Source organism: Meriones unguiculatus, chromosome 2, assembly GCF_030254825.1.
Source record: "Meriones unguiculatus strain TT.TT164.6M chromosome 2, Bangor_MerUng_6.1, whole genome shotgun sequence".
Taxonomy (NCBI): Eukaryota; Metazoa; Chordata; class Mammalia; order Rodentia; family Muridae; genus Meriones; species Meriones unguiculatus.
Window position 1 is genome coordinate 166,805,736 of NC_083350.1, and position 22,375 is coordinate 166,828,110.

A 22,375-nucleotide genomic window follows, 5' to 3' on the forward strand; every position below is an offset into this window, starting at 1 on the left:
TCTGCTTCTACAGACTATTTGTCCACAACTAAAGAAGTACGGATATCCAGATATTCTAAGAATTATTTCTGGGAGCTCTTAAAATTGTGACTAGTAGTTAACCTGTATATTTTACAAAATGATACTTTGGATGCTAACTGAAAACCAGGAAGTAAACTGCATGCATATGCATTTTGGTGAAGTTCTGTTTCCCATTTGTAGTAAAAGGAGTACAGATACTCCAGACATCTCCTACATGCCAAATGTGCCTCAAAAGTAGGCAGTGCTATTGGGCTGAACTGGATGCAAGAATATAGACTCGGATATCCTGGTGTTTCCTTATTAGACTCTTTGCCTACTCTGGCCCACTGGTTTCCATGACAGGAAAGGATGTTGTTAGTGAGGACACTCTTCCTTATTCCATGGGGTGATGATGTTTCCTGTGTTGTGCACCTATCCGGATTTAATAGATACCTGATGCTTACTTATCTATCTATTAGTAATTCTTATAAACTATATCAAATATTTCTAATTAGATACCAGGACATAATCTGCTCTATTCAGAAAGACATACCCTTTTCAGTTAAAAGTAAAAAAGAGTAACAAATATTGAAATAGAAATAGAAAATTCACTTAATTTAGAGATCTTAGATATCTTTGTATTTTGTATTACTATATGGAATATATAATTCTGTATGATTATACTCCTAGAAATGCAGAACGAGTGAGCCATTCTACTCCGCAGGTTTAGTTACCAATCACAGTATTTCCATTGTTCATGTGCACAAAATTTGCAAATTCAAAGGTAAACTCAAACGTCTAACATAACCAGATAGTGCAAACAATAAAAGTACGCTAAAAAACTAACTTTCCCAGCCTTTCCCTTTCCCATGCATAATAGAAAAGGAAATGTTTATTTTCTAAACTCTAGAAGACAAATACTATCTCAAACACAGAAAGTTTTTCCTTTTCCTGGAGTGGACACAGTAAGTCATCCTGAGTCACTTGAGGATTTTATTTAGCCAGTTTTATTTAAAGCATAAAATTGTGAGGAAAAATGACTCAGTGGTATGTTTGTATAGTTAGACCTTTTCACTTTGAGGTCAGCAGTTCCTACACAAATCGCACCCTATTAAATATTGGTGAATCTTTTTTTTTATCCATTATGGAAGAATACTAAAACCTCACCTGTTCTGGCTTGTGTGCCCCTTACATGTGCATATTAATATATTTGTTTTCATATGAAGACTCATTCAAGGAATTAAGTCAAAGGAATGGGTCCCATAATAGCTGGTAAAAATAAAGGAATACTTAGCTTGCTTATTTACAAATACTAGCTTTACTGATTTTTAAAGTGAGTGAAATGTTTTCATAACTAGGCCCTTATACTTACACAGTACCTGCACTGCCCTGTCATCAGCAAGAAATAATTCTATGACAGATTGAAGATGAAGACAGGTGATGGAGAACAAAGTCTAAAAAACTTTGAGACAGGAGATGCTTTATAAAAATGCCATTGTCAATGTCTGGTCTGTACTCAACTCTGTGGGTACAGAAATCAGTGTTTGAATACTCAGTGCACAAAAGTTCAGTACCAACCTGGGCCTTGTCACGAGATGCTGTCTCACAGATAAATCCTATAATCCATCTTAGGCAAAACTCTATGCAGTTACTGTATTTTCTTTACCAAAGATGGCAGAGTGCAGTCTTGAGTGTTCCAAGTGGAGGCTGAGAAAGATATCAGTCTGTTACTGACTGGTGAGTAAATCTAGCTCATTCCATGTGATATGTAGCACCACTACATACCAAGGGCTGCTGCAGAGAAGGCAGTTTACTAGAACCCGCTTAGAACTATACACCTGCTTTGTAGATGCTTGATTTTAGAAATAATTGAGACTAAATACACCCTTCCATATGTCACGCAGAGTGAGACTGCAGAGGCACCTAAATAAATTGTCGGTAAATACGGCCCAGTGTGGTGTATGGCTGAATCATAACCAAGAGAAGGTGCTTTCATCAAATGTACTCCTGAAGTTTTCATAGGTTCTTTTTATTTTTTGATTTACTAAGTTGTACCAAACAAGCAGAAGCCAGCCCAAAATAGCCAGAGTTAGGCTTACAGCCAGGAAGAGAAATGGGTAGGCTTCTCTGTTATTTTTGCCTTAACCTCAGTGCCCTGGCTGCATGATTTGAACTGTCTGGTTTGATAGCCATGTGTCCTCAGCAGCTTATTCAAGGAGGGTCATTTTAGCTACTGACAATTCAGGCAAGTCCTTGGTCAAAGTTGGTTTCAGCCCATATCTCATGGGTTGACGGCCCTTAAATTTCTTAAGCTCCATCTGAACTCATAATTATTGTCTCAATCTTGCACATAATAAAATCCATGGGCCAAAATGGGAGTGAATATAAGGATGATTGCATCATTGGTGGTTCCCCTGTAGAACAGGCACTGCCAGTAATAATGCTGTATTCCTGCTGGGGCCTCTAAAGATAAGATACATTTAGAAAACTATGACTGTGACAACTGGATTAGTTCTTGACATTCTAACATCTGAGATTCATAAAACGTGTGAGAAATGTGTTCACCTTTGTAGACATACATTCATATTTGTATGTCTCTGAAAGGGAGTGGACCTTAGCAGACTCCACCATGGTTCAGACCATACACAGTTACTCCCACATTAAGGAACTCGGATTTCAAGACAATGCAACAGATGGGCAAAGGCTACAGTGTTGCAGGTGCATTCCCAAGTCTACATTTTTCCTTCTTTGCAAGGGTCACCTTAGGTGACTTCTTAGGCCTCGCGTGCACCTTGCTGTGTTGATGTAGAACATGTGAGAAACATGCTGAGTGTCTTAGTTTCAACAGTAAGGATAGTTTTTCATAATGCATAGAATACATGCTCCCATGTTCATAATTCTGTGATAAGTCTGTGGTTGGAATATATTAATCCTTTTTCACTACCCTTGAAGTCTTTAAATTCCAAAGAAATAAATCTTCTAGTTATCTTTTCTGTCTCTAGGATTGAACTTCTAGACAAATCATCTAAATGCCTTGTTAATGCTCCTACAAGCCATTGTTGTCCAGTCATAATCTAGTGAAAGAAAATAAATGATCAATAACATCAGAATGGAAATGAAATATGGAAACAGACATGTTGTTCATTCCATAAATATCAAAAGAATTGATGTTTTCCTGTGTAGGTAGAATGTTGTATATGAAAACAGTAGCCTTTGCAAAAAGTGTTAATTGCCAGGAAGGCAGGTAGAGTATTATTTTACAAATGAGCAAACTCTCAGCATAGCAATTTTACATGGTAACTGTCTTTCAGTGACATGTTTTAAGGCAGTTAATTTTCTTAGTAGAAATGAGGAGGAAATAAAGGACTATGAAAGGGCGAGTTAGGTTGCCTTACGGTAAACTCTCAAGCAGTTTTCTGTATAGGATTGGAAACTGGGTATCTCATAGTAACAGTATTTCTGTCACTTGATTGGAGAGCAGATTTAAGTAGGATCACAGGAAAACACCTGTTTTGACACTTGGCGTGGGCTAAGTGCAAACACATGGGTGGTTTGTGTGGGTGTGGAATAAACAAGAACGTTTTGGCTAGCATCCTACAGGGTGAACATCTGACAGTACTCCAGCTCCTGCTGCCACCCGCTGCTGCTAATATGTGGGAGACCCAGGCTCACCCCTAGATTTACTCACAGGTGGAAGGACAGAATTCACAGCAGTGTCCTCTGCCTTCCTTGTATGTGCCATGACACATGTGTCTCCACATACCATGCCCACACACTCACACTTGCACACATCATGCACACTCTCATACCCACACCCACACCTACACCCACACTTTTCTAAAACTGAAATTTGAGATTCTTTATCCTTTCCCTTTATCAAAAGCCCAATTTCTTCCAAATTAAAATGATAATTCCTTAATGACAGTTGGCTATATTGTAATATTGGTATTTTTTTATTTTATAACAATATCTATTCTTTGTTGACTTATAAGACATAGGTGGACTTACCCTCCCTCAAATAAGCAGCTTCATTTCATATATTGTTAACTGTGTATATTGGAAATGAGGAAGAAAATTAACTTTGGTTTAAAAAGGCTGGGGAGACGGCTCAGAGGTTAAGAACACTGACTGTTCTTCCAGAGGTCCTGAGTTCAATTGCCAGCAACCACATGGTGGCTCACAACCATATATAATGAGATCTGGTGCCCTCTTCTGGTGTGCATGTATACATGCTGACAGAACATTGCATACATAATAAAATAAATCTAAAAAAATAAATAAAAAGATTATTTTAAATAGTCATTAAATTACTTAAGTTTTATATACCAAATAAATGGAATATTATTATATTGTAGTAATTTGATGATACCTGAAGTGAAGAATTACTTACACATAACTATTATGTAATAGAATCTTTTCACACCTATGTCCAGATGTGCAAAACAAGTCTAAAGTACTGTGTTAACTTGCTCCTAATTTTAAAAAGTGAGAATGCTTAAGTTATCGCAGTTATTTTCATTCGATAGATATTAGCATCTTTTCAATACTATGCTTAGTTTCTAATTATCTTCCAGCTTACCAAAAGAGAGGCACCTGAGATCTGTCTCCTGCACAGCCTAGAGGCTCATAGCAGGCAGCTCAGTGTGAGCTCCTCAAGACTTGTGAGAGTTGAAGAGCTGTGGGCCCCGGGTACCAAGCTCTCTGCCCCTTTGGAAAGTGCAGCATTGTGAGGCAGAGGCGGTCAGCAGGGGTCTTGGGCATTAGAGATTCACCCCCCTGAACTTGCCCTCCCTGTCTGGTTTTCTTAGGCCCTCTCTTGCTCTTCTCAAGCTTGTGTATTTCTGGATTGCCTGCCTCTTTTCTATCAAATTCTTTTCTTCATCAAATTCCCCATTCACCCACATCTGGTTCTGGTTGAAAGTGATGTACTTGATGAAATATGTGTTGCACAATTAGAAAATAATTATTTTTCTCAAGTAGTTTTTTTTTTTTTTAACTAATTGAGTTTAATCTCTCTGTCTTCCTATTTTCTCTTCCAATTCCAGATAGCTTTGCCTTTCTACCTCTTGCCTGTGGACCAGCTTCCTGGATTTTTTTTCCACATTTATAAATTAATTTGATATGAAGGTTGCAAAGACAGGGTATAGTAATCTTATGCCCCTTTTGGAATTTAACATTAGTACAGCAGGCATGCTATAACATGTGTCCCTCACTTTTCTTTCTAGAACTAGATTTCCATCCCTCTTCATCCGTGTTTTGGCTTTCTGTGGGATGCGTGAATGGCTGCCCCCATGTATTTTGTTGCATTTGTCCATTGCTTCCTGTGTTCTGGTGGGAACCTCGGTGATTCTTCTCAATTGCTACCTGAGCTCTGTGCTGGTTGCTGCTCTTCTCCCAGGGTCTCATGCTGGCTGCCCATGTCTCTACCTCCCTGGCACTGCCGCTTGGCAGAACCATGGTCCCTGGATGGCTGCCTCTAAACCTTTGTGAGGGCGGGGAATATTCCTCCCCCTGCTGCTACAATTGAGCTCTGTGCTGGGTACCACAGAGCCCTCTACACTTGCTTTCAGTTGCTAAGGCATCCCGAGCTTTGGCTGTGGCTCAGTGGTCCTGCTGTCCAAACCCTAAAACTTTCCTAGCCTCGACACTCAGTGGTAGCAGCAGGTGTTGGGATTTCTCCAACTCCTAAGGCCTTGGGAGGAAGAGAATGGCTGTTGACATAGACCTCAAGAATTTTCAGAGTACTCCAGGAAACATCTCCAGAAGATATGTAAAGGTAAGAATCTGATTTCTCTAGGAAGCAATTTCAGAAGCTTAGACAGCAAAACCTCTAGCTGGGGGTTAATATAAATGGATTTTAGTAGAGAAAACTTAAAGAACTATGGTAACTTGTTCTGCATTGGCCCATTGCTTAATGCAAACTCTTCTCAGGGGTGGCTGGTTCTGTGTGAGCTTTACATTTCTATCCTATTTTACTTATATTAAATTTGGGTATTGGACAGATTTTAAAGCATTTTACTCTATTACTTGAATTGGAATTTTGAAGTATTTTGTTTTTCCATCTTCCAGTCTTCATTCTGTATTTAGTAAGATTGTTTTTGTGATTTAAAATGGTAAAAAATAAAATAGTAGTTTTTATTTTACCAAAATGCCTATATTTTAATTACCTCTCTATTAATATTTAATACCCCCCCCCCAAAAAAATAAAAACTTAAACATGTGTGTCCTTGCATTGTTCTCACTAGGAAGCAGCTGTCACTCGTTGCCACTCATCCACGAACTCTCCTAAAGCAGCAGCCTTTTCCCTCTCGGGGCTTTTCTCTCCCTCTCCTTCTTCCCTTCTCTCCACTTTCTCTTCCCCCCATCCCTTTCATTTATATATTTTTTAAGATGGTCTTGCACTGCAGCGCAGGTGGTTCTGAAAGTGACTATTATAATCCAGGAAGCTCCAACTTTTAGAGACCTGCTGTCTCCCAGTCTCTAGTCCTGGAATTACAAGTGGGAGCCATAGCATGGGCCTCTTGGCAGTTTTCTTAGCATGTGACTCGGTGAAGAATCTGTTTTGGGTGCTAGGGTTCTGTTTCTGAGCTGTGGGGAAGAATCAGTGTAAACCATGTGTGCAGAAGTACAGCATCACGCTGGTACTTAACTCATTCCTAACCTACTCTTCACAGCGCTAATCTGTGATTTCAGCCTTGCTATCAATCTGTAACTTTTTAAATCCTCTTCAGTTTTTTAATATGAACTCAGTATCTTAATCAGTACTCTGTAGTTGAAATGAAAGTTCTTATTTCCAAAAGCCAACCTAAACTTAGTACTAAAGTTAAAATATATGCTTACTTTGTAAAATAGATGTAATTTTACAAAATGAAAATATATTGGATAGTATATATTTCTATTCTGTTCTATGTTGGATCCTCTAGACCTCAAAGAATAACTAAAGAGAATGTTTTGAAGTCTTCATAATGACTTAAAATACCTATTTGGCTTCTTTTGCAATAACACAAAAGTGGCATTTCATTGTTCTTATTTTACAGGTTATAATGAGCTTGCAGTTTAAAAATTGCATTTCATTTTAATATTTTTTAAAAAATGACTTGGGCTCTAAAGCTAGGAGTTGGTGTTGTGGTTAAGTGTGCCCTGAGTACACTGCTCCTTTATGTCTCCAGAAATTTATCTTCCCCTGGGATGAGAAATCAATGAATATAAGAATTTGAACTCTTAGAAATAATAAAAATACTTGTAAATTTATTACTAATCATAATTATTTCAGAAAGAGTTTGAATTTCTTGTTCTTAGTAAGTCTTAGGTGCATGTGCCTCTTCTCAAAATAAGGTCGAGAGTTCAGTTAGAGCATTTCTGTGTAACTCAGCTCAGCTTGAAACTGATGCCTGTCCATCCCCATGTTTCCCCTCCCTCCCTGGAGTGGAGACCTCCAGACAGAGGAGGGGTGGGCAGAACATTCACAGCAGATGTTGAATTAAGCAAATACAAAGTTTTTAATTTTTGTTTTTCTTTATGTAATAAGTCAAAGTCTGTAAGCTTCATTAAACCTGTCCATGTAGAAAAGAAACAGAAGAACAGAGCTATGCTTTGTCAGAGCAACTGAATGGAAGGATAATGAAGGGATATGACCAGGTGCTGACAATTTTGGTACTTTAGACTTTTGCTGCTCAAAAGTAAAACATTCCTATTTATTATTAATTTTTATTTGGAATTAAAAGGCTATTGTTAGCTTTACAGAATTAAAATTATACTTTAGTTAATTTTCATATTTTATTTATTGTCTACCTTATAATCACTTCTTTTTTTTTTCTAGAAAACTTGAGATATGCATGAGAGAAAGGTTAGAGATGAGTAGGAGAGAAAGGGTAAAGAGTACAATTTACACCTGTGTCAAATTGTCAAATATAATTAATCAATAAAAAAAAGAAGCACGTAAGATACAATTATTACTGCACCGTGATGAGGAAACTGAGGCTATATGAAGTTGAATAGCTCCCTGTTTGTCTTCACTCCAGTGATCACTGGCCCATAATGACCTTCATTTCAGGGCTCCCTGATTGACACCGAAAAGTGTATCAACAGAAGCTGTCTCGGGATCCCTGTTCTTTGAGTGTCCTAGGCATCCAATGCTAGCCTCTGTCCTCATCCTTGGGATAGCACAACACAGCCCCCATCCAGTTCATTCTAGGCTGTTATTCCTTATCTGGCTTTGTGACCTTGGGATGTTTACTTACAGTCTTCTCTCAGCTGTAGTCTCACCCTCTCTAAAATATGAATAATATTATCTCCTTGTCAGAGTTTTTATGGAGACTTAATTTAATGAGACAGTTTGTTCCAACACTTAGCACAGTGGCTAGCATACAGAAAATGGTGACAGTGGGGATGTTACTATGTAATTTTCCCAAGGTCACACAGCTAGAAAATGATTGAGTCACAACTCAAACACAAGTCCTTCAGAATAAAAAAGTAAATAAAATTAGAACAGATACACACATACACAGCATGCTTCAGAAACTACAAAATGAAGATCATACTCCTCTACCCCAAACTCCCCTCTCGACTAAACTATATATATATATATTCATACATACATACATATGGTGGATGACAAGATGAATTTTATATGGAGAAGGGAGAAGTACTGTTGAGTGTGAAGTTCTAAAGTGAGAATTGGCATTTTACCTTCAGTGTTCAGAAGCTGTGATCTTGGGCATTTTCTTAATCCTTATGCTGTTTCTTATATATTATGTTAATGAAAATAAAATTAAAAGCATTGCATGCGTTATTAAAAACATTGAATTATACAAATGGATATCACATGCTCACATAACTGTTGGCTTTTATTAACAGTTGACCAAGATGTAAACATCTCTTTAAATGCATAAGGTCTTTATCAAATTGACAAATCAGGTTAGTGAAAACCATTTACCAATAGATAGGCCTTCCAGTATCCAAGAACCAAAATGTTTCCTGGTCTGAACAGTGTCAGGACATATAGACTGGCAGTGGAAAGGAGAGGAAACATCAAGGAATGAACAAAATGATTGGAGAAGGGACAGAAGTTCATTTCATCCTGCCTCATGTTTGTTACTAACATTGGAGTGTCCCAGAGAGTGAGAGTAATGCCAGTTACACAGATAGTACAGTGTTCTTTCAATCTTTATTCTCTGAAGTAGAACCCAAACTAGCAGTGGGGGCTCATCCTGAAGAGAGAGTCATCAAAATCAAAATGTCAGGGCTTACTATTGAATGCTAGGTAGCCATGGCAAGTATTGGATTCAAGGTGTTGGTTATTTCAGTGAAGTCCTTGCTGCTCTTTGATGTTTCTTGCTATGAAAAGTTTGAGGCCAGAGATATTTATGTTACTGATTTGTAATCTCACCATGATGTCTACACATTAATTAAATTAAACATAATATATTATTATTATAACATGAACTAAAATAATAGTGCAGAACTTGGTAAGGAGACTGACTTTAGGAACTAATGGTTCCAAAGTGATCAGAAAGCAAGGCTCTGGTGTAGATGTGGAGACTCAAGACTTTGTCCATATGAAGAGGCAGATTGGGGCAGGTTCTGCATGTTGGGGAGCTGTGTGTTTGTATTTTTTAATGCTGGCTGAGGACGTGAAGAGCTGAAATGTACAGTATAGCTGTTAGTACAGGAATAAAGTGTTCAAAATCATTTGTGAGCACACGACATACGTAAAGAATGGAGAAGAACCCATCTACATTTCATTTATGTTTTTTTCTACTGAAAAATATTTCCGGCATTAGAAACTCAATTTAAGGACAGCATATGGAGGGAAAACTATCAGAAATATATTATTTTTGTATATCTTTAGGAAGACATTCTCAAAATATGGTTTAAGTGCATAATATTGTGAAAGTAAAGTTTGCAACACAAAGTAATTAGGTGGGTGACAGAGAAAGTATAATTCTAAAAGCTGGAATACTTGTTGGGAATTATTGGAATAGCTTTGGTGTCTGTTTTATATTAAAACTCTTAACTGCTCTTTTGATGTTTATTCACACATATAGTAAGGTAAAGGAATCTCTCTTCCATTATTAAAACCATAAGACTTAAAAGAACAAAGGAAAATGAAACATGTTAAAGCAGACACTTGTGTTGATAGTTCTAAAACCACAAGACAAAACCCAATGCTCCTTTCCACTGCTCACCTTCCCACGAGGCCCTAATCACATACTTTCTGATTAGCACTTGTGGCTCCATGCAAATGGGTGAGGAGTAAGCATCACTGTTGGCTGGCTGCTGCAGGAGGGTTTTCAGTTCCATGTAAGAGGCATTTAATGTCTAAGCTACATGCATTTCTTCCTTGTATCCAAATCCTGGGGAGTGTATGCTGTCACCCGAAAAGAGCATGTTTAGAAAATATCAGACGAGAGTAAAAATCAAACCACATGAGCAAATGTTCCACAAACATTTGTATCTTAATTTGAAGACCATATGTTGCAGCAGCACTTCAGTAAGATTTAGATAGTGCTGAACTTTCCAGCATATCATCAGAACAATCTTAAATTGAGTGCACATTTCAAAATATTGCTACGAAAACATACATGGATGTGAAGGTAAGTATAGGATTGAGTGTGAATGGAGCAAAGTTAGAGCTAACACATGCACCTCATTTTGTAAAATGTCGGGGTCCCTTGGTCCAATATTGTTTTCAACTGTGACTGTACAGGCTACTCTGTTTTGCTTTCTGGCTCTGATGTTTGAATTCACTAGTTGTGCTGTCTGCTTCCCTTATCCCTGCATTGTTTTCTTTTTCACTTTGTTTCTTACTCTGTAGAGCCCTCTTTCCGTTTTTGTTGGCAGCTTGCTGTTTGTGTTTTAATTAGGTGGTAATTTGGAGATATTATTGAAGTGGTACATATTAACTAATAAAAATGAAACCTATCATAAAATCTTTCACACATGAAGAACTTTAAGATAAACAGTGTGTAAGCTTTCTGCTCCTAAATTTTTTTGTCATAGAATGTGTTCATGGCAGATCAATTTGCTTTATTTTTACCCTGTTATAAATATGTAAGATAAATAAATAAATAAATAAATATGTAAGACACGATGTAAATGAAATCAGTGAGGTCTCCTCCCTAAGGAGAATTTTGTCATGAGAAGAAAAAGTTTCAGTGCTAAGGGTGAAAGTATTATAAAGTGAATATAAATGTTTAGCGTATATGAGCTATAAATTATAGAAACTTTATTGCTTCTCTAATAGAATTTGAAATGTTCTAGTTTAGTCTTGTGGTTAAAATATCAGTTTCAGAGCCAGAGAATCCTGGAAACCCTAGATTTACCATGTAATGGTTGTGGTACCTTGTGCAGATACTTGATTGTTCTATGTTGGGGAACACAAGAATTTTAATCTTTGTAGTGTGTATAATAATAGATGATCAGATTCTCTGAGGATTAGATAGAAACGTGAATCACATCAAGCCATGCCTGGGACACACCACGTACTGAGTAAGCTGTTGTTCTGCCTTAACTTCTTTTTTAATAAGAGAGAACTGAGTATAAAATGAAAAACGGAACATAGTAAGAATCCATTCAACCGAATAATTAACCGGGTCGGATTCGTAGAGTAGCATGAGCTCACAGTCATGGGGAGTGAAGACAGAGCTAGGCCAGAGACAAACATCACTGCAGTCCTTGGCAGTGGCTGTTGCTGTTTATATAGTGCCCCTTTGGAAAATGTCACCAATCCCCGACTGAGCCCACTGATGATCATAGTTGGGCTTTGTACTATGGTTACCTTCTTATAACCCTAAATATTCAGATGTTTCACCTGTCATGTGCTAGATACATTGGTTTTGGAGCATTCCTTATTTATTTTTTCCACATTGTCCTGAATTTTCCTGTGCAGAGTTCTTTTATAGATTTTTGCACTTATCATCTAGAATAAACCTGGCTACTGTCACACTGACCACATGTACAGTAATACCAACATTTTTCATGGAGTAACTCAAGCGTTAGTTTCTTGTTAGGCCTCTTGATGGCTATTTTTGGGTTAGGAAAACATGGCTCTACAGTTATATTTTGAAGTCTGCCTAGGCTATTTGAAGGCAACATTATCATCTACTTCAAAAAGTGTAGGTAGGCCAGAAAGGAGGTCAGAGACTCTCCATTAAAAACACTGACACTGCGAAAGCTTCACAAGCTCTCATGTTTTCTGAGCCTGTGGTGGAAAGCCCTCATGACTGCTTAGCACAGTGGGTGTGATGAATGGTCCATCCAGTCTCCACACAGGCTTTTGTTTGATCCATAACATTGAGAAAATAAGTATTTTATTTTGCATTTCAAAGTCTGATACTGAAAAATTGGGCTAGTTTCTCATATATAACTTTGCAAATACTTCATAAACTCAAATAACAAAAAACTATTAACTTTACTCATATACTGTTAAGACTGTGTTATTAGAAACAGATCCTTTTAAAAGGACAACTCAGCCCAGAGGTAGTTGATTTAGAACCATTCTAGAACAAAAATTACTGAGTTTTGTTTTGTTTTGTTTTTACTGAGATCAGAGTAACATTTAAATGAAGAACAATAATATTTGAAGCTGGGTTTAATGGCACAGGCCTGTAATCCCAACTAACCTGGGATGCTGAGGTAGGAGAGAAAACTTAAAGCCTATTTGGGCTACCGAGTAGACTCACCATCCTGGTCAACTCCGCCAGAAGCCTTGTCTCAAAATTAAAAAGGAAATTATTTTTTTAAGTGTTGAAGTTAGACTGTGGTATGGCAACTCCCTGTCATTCACAAGCCCTAGATACAAATCTAGAACCCTACACATCCATAACAGTGAAAGAGCCAAACAAAAATAATAACCCAGAGACTTGATTATTTTTTTTACGTTTTCATTAATTTATTTATTTTTACACCCTAATGGTGGCCTACTCCCTCATCTCCTCCTGGTTCCACCCTCCCTGCCTCTTCCTTTCTAGCCCTCCTCACTTATCACCTGACCCCAGGCTGTCAAGTCTCTTTAGGACTTCCTAAATCCTCTTCCTCTGTGGCCAGGCCAGGCCACCTTGCCCAGGGGAAGTAATCAAAGAGCAGGCAACAGATTTTATATCAGAGACAGCTCCTAGTCCCCTTACTAGGTAACGTACATGAAATCTGAGCTGCCTTTCGGCTCCATCTGGAGACTTAATTATTTTAAAACTGATACTAGCTAAATGAAAATAATATTTTATAGTTCTTCAAGTTGGATTGAAATTATCCTTTTAACATATAAATTAATACATTTTCTATTTTAAAGTTACATTGCATTTAGGTTTCCGATAGGTGTTTTCTGCTAGGAGTTCATATATGCTGATTCTATTTGGAGAGAGGTTAGTTCTGTTTGAAGGTTTTTAATATACTTGGAGTTTTCAAAGGAGTTCAAGAGCGTTACAGTGAAGGAGACTGGAAGTCAAGTAAGCAGACAGCAAGTAAAGCCTGGTTTGCTTTCTAAGGCACTTTGGGTTCCTCAAAGTGCTGCCTAAATGGCTGTGTCCTTTGGAGCTTGGACAGCTTGTGAACTGGTCTTCTGGAAAGCGATGGGCAGTGAACAGAGGTTTAAAAGACGATCTCAGCCAGTCTTTTTCTTCAGTTTTACCATTTCTTATGAACATTAAAATGGAAGGATAATTATTTTTAGATTTGTTAGCATGAACTTTAAACCTGTCTGGAATAAAGGAGAAGAGTTCAAACTCTATTTTCCATTTAGCCAAGTCATACATGTTGAAAAGGCAGGTGATATATTTAAAATTTGGTCTTAAAAAATGTCACACATACTTCCAAAGTGAGAAAGTAATGTAATGGGAGGAAAAGTGGGGTACAGAAGACAGAGCCATCTGCTTCTTATGGATAAAATGTATTTTTAGCCAATGCTAGAGAATATAGAATGTGCTGGATCAATAGAGACTTTCCTGAAATGGCTGGATATGCCAAATGTGTATTAATGGGTAAACGAGTATGTGAGGGAAGATTTATCTGGGTGAACAAATTGATGACTAAATTTAGTAGGTTGTGTTTTCTTACGCTTCTTTATTGTTTTTAGGAAAAGTACTTGGCTTCAAGCACTACAAATTTTGTTGAAAGATGTTAAAGGAAATTCTTTGTTTCTGTGTGGCTGTTTCTAGTTACTTCAGTAAAGCCAGGGTTGTTTGGTTGATATTGCTACTGTAGGTTGAATTATCCTGCATCTGTAGAGGTTTTAGAATAGAACAAGAAAATACAGATCCTAAGCCAAGGGGCTATTTTGAGAAAAGTAAATACTAATTCAAGTGACCACATTCTAAAAACAAATAAATAAAAAACCAAGTAGAAGTAGATTAAGAAAATGACATTGACTAAAAAGAAATGAATGCGTTTTACCTGTTACATTTGATTTGGTTGGTAATTGTTAGAACAATCGTTTTTAAACAAAGGCTGAGATCACAGCATTACTGTTAAGTGAGAATGGCTCGTTGAACATCTCAGGGCCTTAGGGAATGGAAAAGAGTGGCTGCAGAGGCAAACTAAGGTTGAGCGTTGAGGAACAAGGAGGAGGGTTGCTGAGTGTGTACTAGAAGCTTGACATAGGTGTGGTTATGCTGAGTGGAGTACACAGCTAACATTTTCCAGGGGCCCTGAACCACCACTTCACCGCTTACTGTGTGGGTATTTCCAGCTGTTGCCTTTACTAAGCTTGGTATAGATCTAGGTTTTATCCAGGGTAAATTACCTATACTGTCTTGATTTATGGCTGAATAAAATATTGAAAAGGAATACAGACATCACTGTTAGTAACTGGAGTGAATGAAAATTTATTTCTGATTACTCTAAATTAGTAGCTTATTTTAAAAGGGAAGAAAAAAGATTCCTTGGATTTCTACACAAGCAGCTTGTCAAACCCGTAGCGTTTGTTTTTTATCTATGTTATACTGCAGAAAGTTCTTAGTAAGAACTTTGTTCCTCCTAGAGGAAAGAGCTAAAGGAGAAAGGGCTGGCTGTTACTTCTGACTCATCCTAATAACATGGAACCACTTAGTTCCTATTTTTCCCAGTCATCCATTTTAATGCAGTCACTCAGTTCTTTCACATGTAAGTCAGGGAGGCAGTCAGGGCTTTGAAAATGGCAGCATTTTAAAAGTAGGTGCAGTGCTTGCTTTGGCAGGACACATACCAAATCTGAAACGGTACAGCGAAGATTAGCATGGCCCTGTGCAAAGACATGCCAATTCATGAAGCGTTCCATATTTAAAAAAGAAAGAAACATAGGTGCAGTAAATGTTTTGTATTATACTACTGTTGCTATCAGGTAATAACCCCAAGGATTAGAATGTTGGCAATTGGGCCTGGAGTCCTGTCTTTTCCTGAGATAAGAAACAATCAGAAAAAAACAAAATTTAACTAAGAATTAATATATGAACACTGTGTTTATAACAGTTCTCTTCTCCTTCCTCCATTTTTTTCTCATGCTTTTTCCTCTCCTCAAATTCATGACATCTTATTCTTTATACTTGGTGTGTGTGTGTGTGTGTGTGTGTGTGTGTGTGTGTGTGTGTGGTTCATAATATAACCATATAACCTGTTGACATTGTTTAGTGATGCTCATACATGTTTAGAGCTGACCTCTTAGGTCCTTGTCTCTGGAGAAGACTGAGTTTCACCTCTTTAGTAACTTAATTCCCTGTAGATCTTCTGGGATTGAAGCCTATACGATTTTCATCATTCACGTTGCCATGTGAATCTGGTGGTATCATTTCTTAGATACCATTTAGTAAGAAAAGTGAGTGTCAGGTGGGAAAGCAGCACTGAGTAGAAAACTGATAAAGAGTAATGGAATCTAAGTGACCTTACTTAAGTGACCTCAGTAGCAGTTTCCAAAACAAGTCCTTAAGTTCTAATGAACAAGACAGGCTATTATATCAGACATTTTTGGCCTTGCTAAGAACATTACAGTAACAAAACAAAACAGTGCAGAGCCCAGAAGCAGAGAGGACTGAAGCACATGGTTCACTGTAGAAAGAAGAACTCTCCACTAAAACAGAAAATAGATAAGACTAAAATGTAAAAAGCAGAGAATTGCTGAATACTATTTCTAGCAGCCACAACAAACAAACAAACAAAAAACTGGATTGTCACTGTCTTCAGTCTGCACTCAGGTAAGCACAGACTTTCCCTAGAAACCATGCTGCCTTATGGCAGGAGATGAAACCGAAGGTTGGGTTTGCCTTAATGATTGTCTTTTTTTTTCTGCAAATTAAAAACTCATTCATGTTTCGTTAGAATGTAGTTAAGAGCTTGTTCATGTTTCATTACAGTGTAGTTTCACAGCTGAGCTATATGTCTTACATCGTAATAGCTTCTCCTTACAAATTATTATATTTCTGGATTCTGTTTCGAGCTTCAGCATCACTCTGAGCTTTTGCTTCATTTCTACTGATCACATACTGGTTTTCTTGAACAAAAATTAAGTTTTTAGACTGTACTGTTTTCATTTTTTGATTCAACGTTATATTTAAAGTGAAAAGTATTGCTATTAAAATTAATAAATTGTGTAAAGCTATAGATATTTTTTTAATTTTAGACATTTGATTTTATTCTTCCTGTAAAACTCTTTGCTCTATTTCTCTTTAAAGTAGTAAAGAAGGAAAGATAGAATGAGAAGACAGAACATTTAGTATGAGTGAAATAAAGCTAATGACTGTATTCATATATTCATTCGTGTGCATCTGTTGTTACTGGTCATACTCACTTAAAATGCTGGTAGATCTTGACTGTTGAGCTGTTGCACAAATGTAGTTCCTTTCAGATACTCCCCGGAGAGCATAAGAACAGAGGTCTCTCTCCTAGCCGGAAAGTGAAACACTTTATAAAGTAATAGTCATTTTTGCCCTGGCTTACCTCTCTTAGTCCTTCAACCTCTCTCTTAACTATTCTTCTGCCTCCCCAGAGTGTTAAAAGATGCTTCTCATACATGCCTGCTTCCCACATTCTGTTTTATCACTTCATAAAACCGTTTCTGAATGAGGACCCACAACACAGCGAGCTCCTCGGAGAGCCTCTGTGCTCAGACTCTGAGGGATGTTTCCACAGCAAGTGCTCATCTGAGATGCGTGTAAGACTGATGCTTCATCGTGCTGGAATGTCCTTATTCTGGAACAGCTGCTTGGTTTTTGACAGTAAAATATGTTTTATTCTTATTTATTTGAACATAACATGGGCATAATATTTTGGGCTATGTCATGTGTTATTAAGTCTGTGTAAATCGGCTTTATGAGTGATAACTTACAAAAGTGTAGAAGTAATCCCTGCAGTTAAGCACAGACTTCAACTATGAATGTCAGATACAAATCTTCCCTATGAGAATGTAAGAATCAGCGAGCTGTAATCAATGAACAGGTCTCATCCTGATATCACTACTTGGCGAAGGAAGGTTTACATCTTGGAGATGTCAGTAATGCACTCCTTCACGAGTGGACTCTAAGATCTGAACTTGCTCCACCTTCACTGATTATGTGATCTTGAGAGTGGCTGTGGCTGTGACAGAGACAGGAGATCACTGGCTTCCATTCATCTCTGCTCAGAAGCAAAGCCCTATTTCTTCTTAGGTTTCTTAACTGGAGTTATATTTTGCCAGCTTAACTCAGCAGAGATTGTGAGAGGATGTCTTTTGCATGCATAGACATCAGGGAAATGCCAAAACTTCACACACACACTGCATTTTGTTGTCTCCTCCTCCAGTTTTCTTTAAAAGGGTACATGAATGCAAGGGGATGTTATGAAGCAAATGCTGCGTGACCAACTCAAGGGAGATGCGTTAATTCTGTAGATATTTATTGAATTCTTGTAATAATGTACCATTTTAAGTGCTACGGCGTCTATAGACCCTAGGTTTTTGGGTTAATAGTAATTTGAAAATTGAAATCTAACAAAACACAGGGCTCACCAGAGCTCTGAAGCCTATCTCATAGCCCTCACAAATCCCCACAACAGCACTGATCAGTTAGATGGTGGTCCTCACAGTTAGACCTGTGGTTTGTGACCCCTGAAAGACCACCGGAAAACACAGATACTTCCATTACTATTGAGAATGGTAGGAAAATTACTGTTATGAAGTAGCAACAAAAATAAGTTTATGGTAAGGGGTCACCACAGTATAAAGAACTGTATTAAAGAGCCCCAGTGTCAGGAAGGATGAAAACCACTGAGTTAGAGCATGGGGCCATACTACTTCATAAAGAACAGGAAAAGCTGAGAAGATATTTCTGGCAGTTAAACTTGCTTCCTCATTTTGAGTGGAAGAGGTCAGTTGGCTGCTGTAGAGATGGCAGTAATCTGATTTAAGACATTATGTATTTAAGTGTTTGGGTCATAGAGATTAATGACAGCACTACAAAACATTTCCCCAGCTTATTTTGTATTCTGGGTTTCCTTATTCTTTAAAATATATAGCAAATATCTTCTCTTTTCCTTTTGATTGAAACAATGTGGAAACAAGAGAGAGAATGAATAGACAAAAAAGGGCTGTGTGTGTATGTGCCTACTCCACTGCCCAAGAGACAAAATAGCATCAGAGCTTGAAGCTGGGATTTTAGAGCCTTGCTTTCTCAGTTTATCAGCCTGAGTGGGCTTGGTGATATCACTGTATAGCTTGACTGCTCTTATGAGGATTTAAAAAAATTACCTCATCGAACACTGAACCATATCTATATTCAGTTTAATTTTGCTTCTTAATTCAGTCGCACAGTGATGATTTAAGTTGGGCATCAATATTTAAATAGAAACGAATAAAAATTAACACAATCACTTCTCTTGATACCAGTGAAATACAGTGAAAAATGTTTCAAACTGTGGTATATTCCTATGTGTTTTGTTTAATACATAGTAATTTGACATTAAATATCCATTCCTTAAACAACTGATTCCTAGATTGTGTTAGGAGCTGAGGCACCTGCTGGATGATCCAGGTTGGCCTGAAAAGCCGCTTAGCAAATTTCTTCATTTAGACATAAACTCCTTTCCCAACACACTTGCTTTTCTGTAATTCTGAGACCTAAGTAGTATACTTGTACCTCTGAGAAGGTCAAATTTAAGTGTATACTACCTAAGAAATTACAGATTTTCAAAAAAATTTTAGTAGGATTTTTTATCTTTATTTAATGTACATTGATGTTTTACCTGCATGTACATTTGTGTGACTTTGTCGTATCATCTGGAACTGGAGTTACAGACAGTTGTGAGCTGCCATGTGAGTGTTAGGAATTGAACCCAGGTCTTCTGGAATAGCAGCCAATGCTCTTAACAGTTCAGCCCCAGAAATTACAGATTTTATATAGTAAAATAATGTAGCATTTTTGGACCTTTATCTTTATTGTAGAAATAATATTCTTTTTCTTTAACATAATAAAATACAATTATTTTATTCTCTTACTGAAAGAACTATATGCATGTTGATATTCTTACAAATCTCTCCTAATATGAAATCATATATTTTCTATATGATTACCATGCAAATAATCCTACCAGTGGGAGTGTGTTCTGTGGTAGACAGGAATTCTGAAAGTGAAACTTTGTGTGTGTGTGTGTGTGTGTGTGTGTGTGTGTGTGTGTGTGCTTGCATGATGCCTGTTCCTGTTCAGAGTTCAGAGGTCCAGGATCAAACTGAACATGTATTCTATGAGCCTCAGTCCACCGTATTTATTTTTTAAACAGATCACAGTCCTAAATTACAAAACATGCTGTGCTATCCTTGGCTGGTGGTAGACTGTGATTATAGTGAGCCCAGGACTGGGCCCATTAGGAACTGGAGTAATGGTAGCTATTGTCAGTGATGCTTTTAGGGACCAGTTTCTAAAAGTGCTTGATTATAGACAAGTCCATCCCTGCTTATCAATTATAGAATCCTTGATTTGCCATTTCACATCTTGCAGCATATTTTCTTACCTCTAAAATAAGGTAGCATTTTCCTTAATTACATTCAAGGACTGTTGTGACATATACAGAAAATAAAATAATACTGTGTTCTGTCAATAAACAGTTGTAGCTTCCTCATGTTTTCTTGGTACCACATTCTCAGTCCCAAGAGGTAGTCTTGTTGTGAACAAGAATTTCAGCCAGACAGTTGTGTAGGAAGGCATAATTAACATGGTTTCATGGTGTGATTGAAGTTCTGGGAGTATGTATGTGTAGGGGACTGAGTTGTAGCAGGAGAAAGGTTTTATAGACAAGAGTGCCCAAGAAATGGAGGCTCAGTGGTAGGTCTTCCAGTTTTCTCACCTAGTCTTCCCTTCCTGGAGCTGCTGTTTCCACAGGACTAAAGCTGAAGATTGCCATACAAGTGAGTCAAGTCTCTGGACTAAGGAAATCTAAGCTTCAGTGAGATGATAAAAGATGATTACAGCATAGCTACACAGAATTAGAAATACATTTAGACATCTGATGTCACTAACTATCCTAGCAGAGAGAGGAGGAAATTTCACATTGAAATGAGAAACATGGGAACTGAGGCATCCATGGAGCAGAAAACATTGAGAAGTGATCATGGAAGACTAGGGATTCTTATAGGCCATATTTAAAGAAAAAAGAGGATTTTAAACTTTAGAATTCTGGATTTTACATGTGATAATGTCTTCTGTCATTCCATGAAAAGTCAAATGTGAATAAAACAATCATTAAACTTCAAAAAATTAATGTAAAGAGTTGTAAGTCTTTTAAAAGTTTTTTACTCCTTATTATCATATTTGAACAAATATATTTTATTAAAGGTTGTATTTTGTTAATCATCAAACAATTGTTAATGAAGATAATGATAGTTTGTTAAATCACTGACTTATTAAGTATTATATAACTTAGATTGATGAACTAAAAAGAAAAGGAAAAATGATTAAAGGAGATGAAGTAGAGTAAATATTAATATTGATATTTAAATGTCCCATTAGCGCAAATGATAAGAGGGCAAAATAAATTTGAAAACATTTCATTTCCCTCTCTTTTAAATATGCAACTTCAGTCTGTTTTCTTTTTAACTATGTATTTCCTGCTAAAGGGGAAAATTAGTTGAGATAGCTGTAGGTGTATTTACGACTTTTTATTCATAATGATAAATATTTTTAGATTCTCTTTTGATTACGGATTGGAAAAGAAAGGACAACTATGTCTTTTCTGTCAGAGGAACTGGGTTTTTAAAAACTAATAAATTATAGAAGTGACATTTACTAAAAGCAAACTAATGAATGCATTTGACTAATTTCTTTGGAAAAGAAAACAATTTGACTCATTGGTATTTACTTCACATAAACAACGACTAAAATCACCCTGGAGATTAAAACCTCATACAATTTACTAATACAATTTAGACTAATACAATTTACACTTTTACACCTGCTCTGTCATTTGACCTCAACTACATGTATAAGCAAGAAATGTTTTTTGCTTCCATCTTTGCTGACAGTAGCAAAAACTATATATATATTGACCTAGTCACTTGGGCAGGACAGATTACATTGCAGATGTCAAATCATTTGATTTACAAGAGGCATCCAAACACTGATTTCCTTGCCAAAGGTTGTTAAACTAAACTCCAATAAATAAATAAATACAATCCAAATTTCTCACATTTTTTGGTCAGATTTTGTCATTAGATTCTTGGTTTGGCTCATGGTTGTTGGGTGGGAATAGATGCCATCTCAATTAGCAGTTTTTTCTTGGAGGGCATTGGTTTGTTCAGTCACCTGATTACTGTGCTGCAAATGGTTCACTTTGGCCAAAATGAAGTGACTGGACCTGGAGTTGAGCAGGGATGCCTAGTGAGCTGTGGACCCCTGTGGACTGGCCCTAGTGTACCAGTGGAAGGGCTGATATCCCAGGAGAACACTGGTGCTAAAGAGTGACTCGGGATACTTCCAAAGGTGGTGTTGCAGTGGTCTCAACCTTCCTGAAACTGTGACCCTCTAATAGCGTTCCTTATTTTGTAGTGACCCCCAAACATAAAATTATTTTGTGCTACTTTATAACACTAGTTTTTTCTACTGTTACAAATCATCATGTAAATACCTGATATGCAGGACATCTGTGAAAGTGTTGTTTGACCATTAAAAAGTTTATATAACCCACAGGTTGAGAACCACTGTATTATTAGATGTGATCCTTTTGTCCTAATGGAAAGTTCCTCGGTGTCCGACCATGATTTGGAAAGCTTGAGGAGAGTCTAGACAGTAAGTAAACCATAGCTAGTTTATAGTACCTAACTGCCTTATCTGCAGTTACACCATTTTATGGTATAAAGTGAATGTGTCATGGTATGAAAGAATAGGATCTTCCTAGGTCTAGCTCAGCAGCCATTCTTTGTGTGGTTCCTCTAATGAGCTGCCTCTGT

At 37.2% G+C, this 22,375-nt stretch overlaps 1 protein-coding gene and 1 non-coding gene across 24 annotated transcripts in view; both read left to right on the forward strand.

Annotated features, from left to right (window-relative positions):
- The window catches only part of Mbnl1 (muscleblind like splicing regulator 1), a 171,419-nt gene that overhangs the window by 78,222 nt on the left and 70,822 nt on the right, over positions 1–22,375 (forward strand). Inside the window, exon 2 of one of the 23 annotated variants that reach the window (XM_060378367.1) lies at positions 5,046–5,776. The exons of the other annotated variants lie outside the window; for them this stretch is intronic. Within the exon in view, the coding sequence (XP_060234350.1) occupies positions 5,708–5,776 (69 nt within the window). The 5' untranslated portion in view covers positions 5,046–5,707. The remainder of the gene's footprint in view (positions 1–5,045; positions 5,777–22,375) is intronic. 23 annotated transcript variants of the gene reach the window in all.
- On the forward strand, positions 15,154–15,256 carry LOC132652558 (U6 spliceosomal RNA). The gene has a single exon (XR_009590164.1). It is a non-coding gene; the product is annotated as a U6 spliceosomal RNA (small nuclear RNA).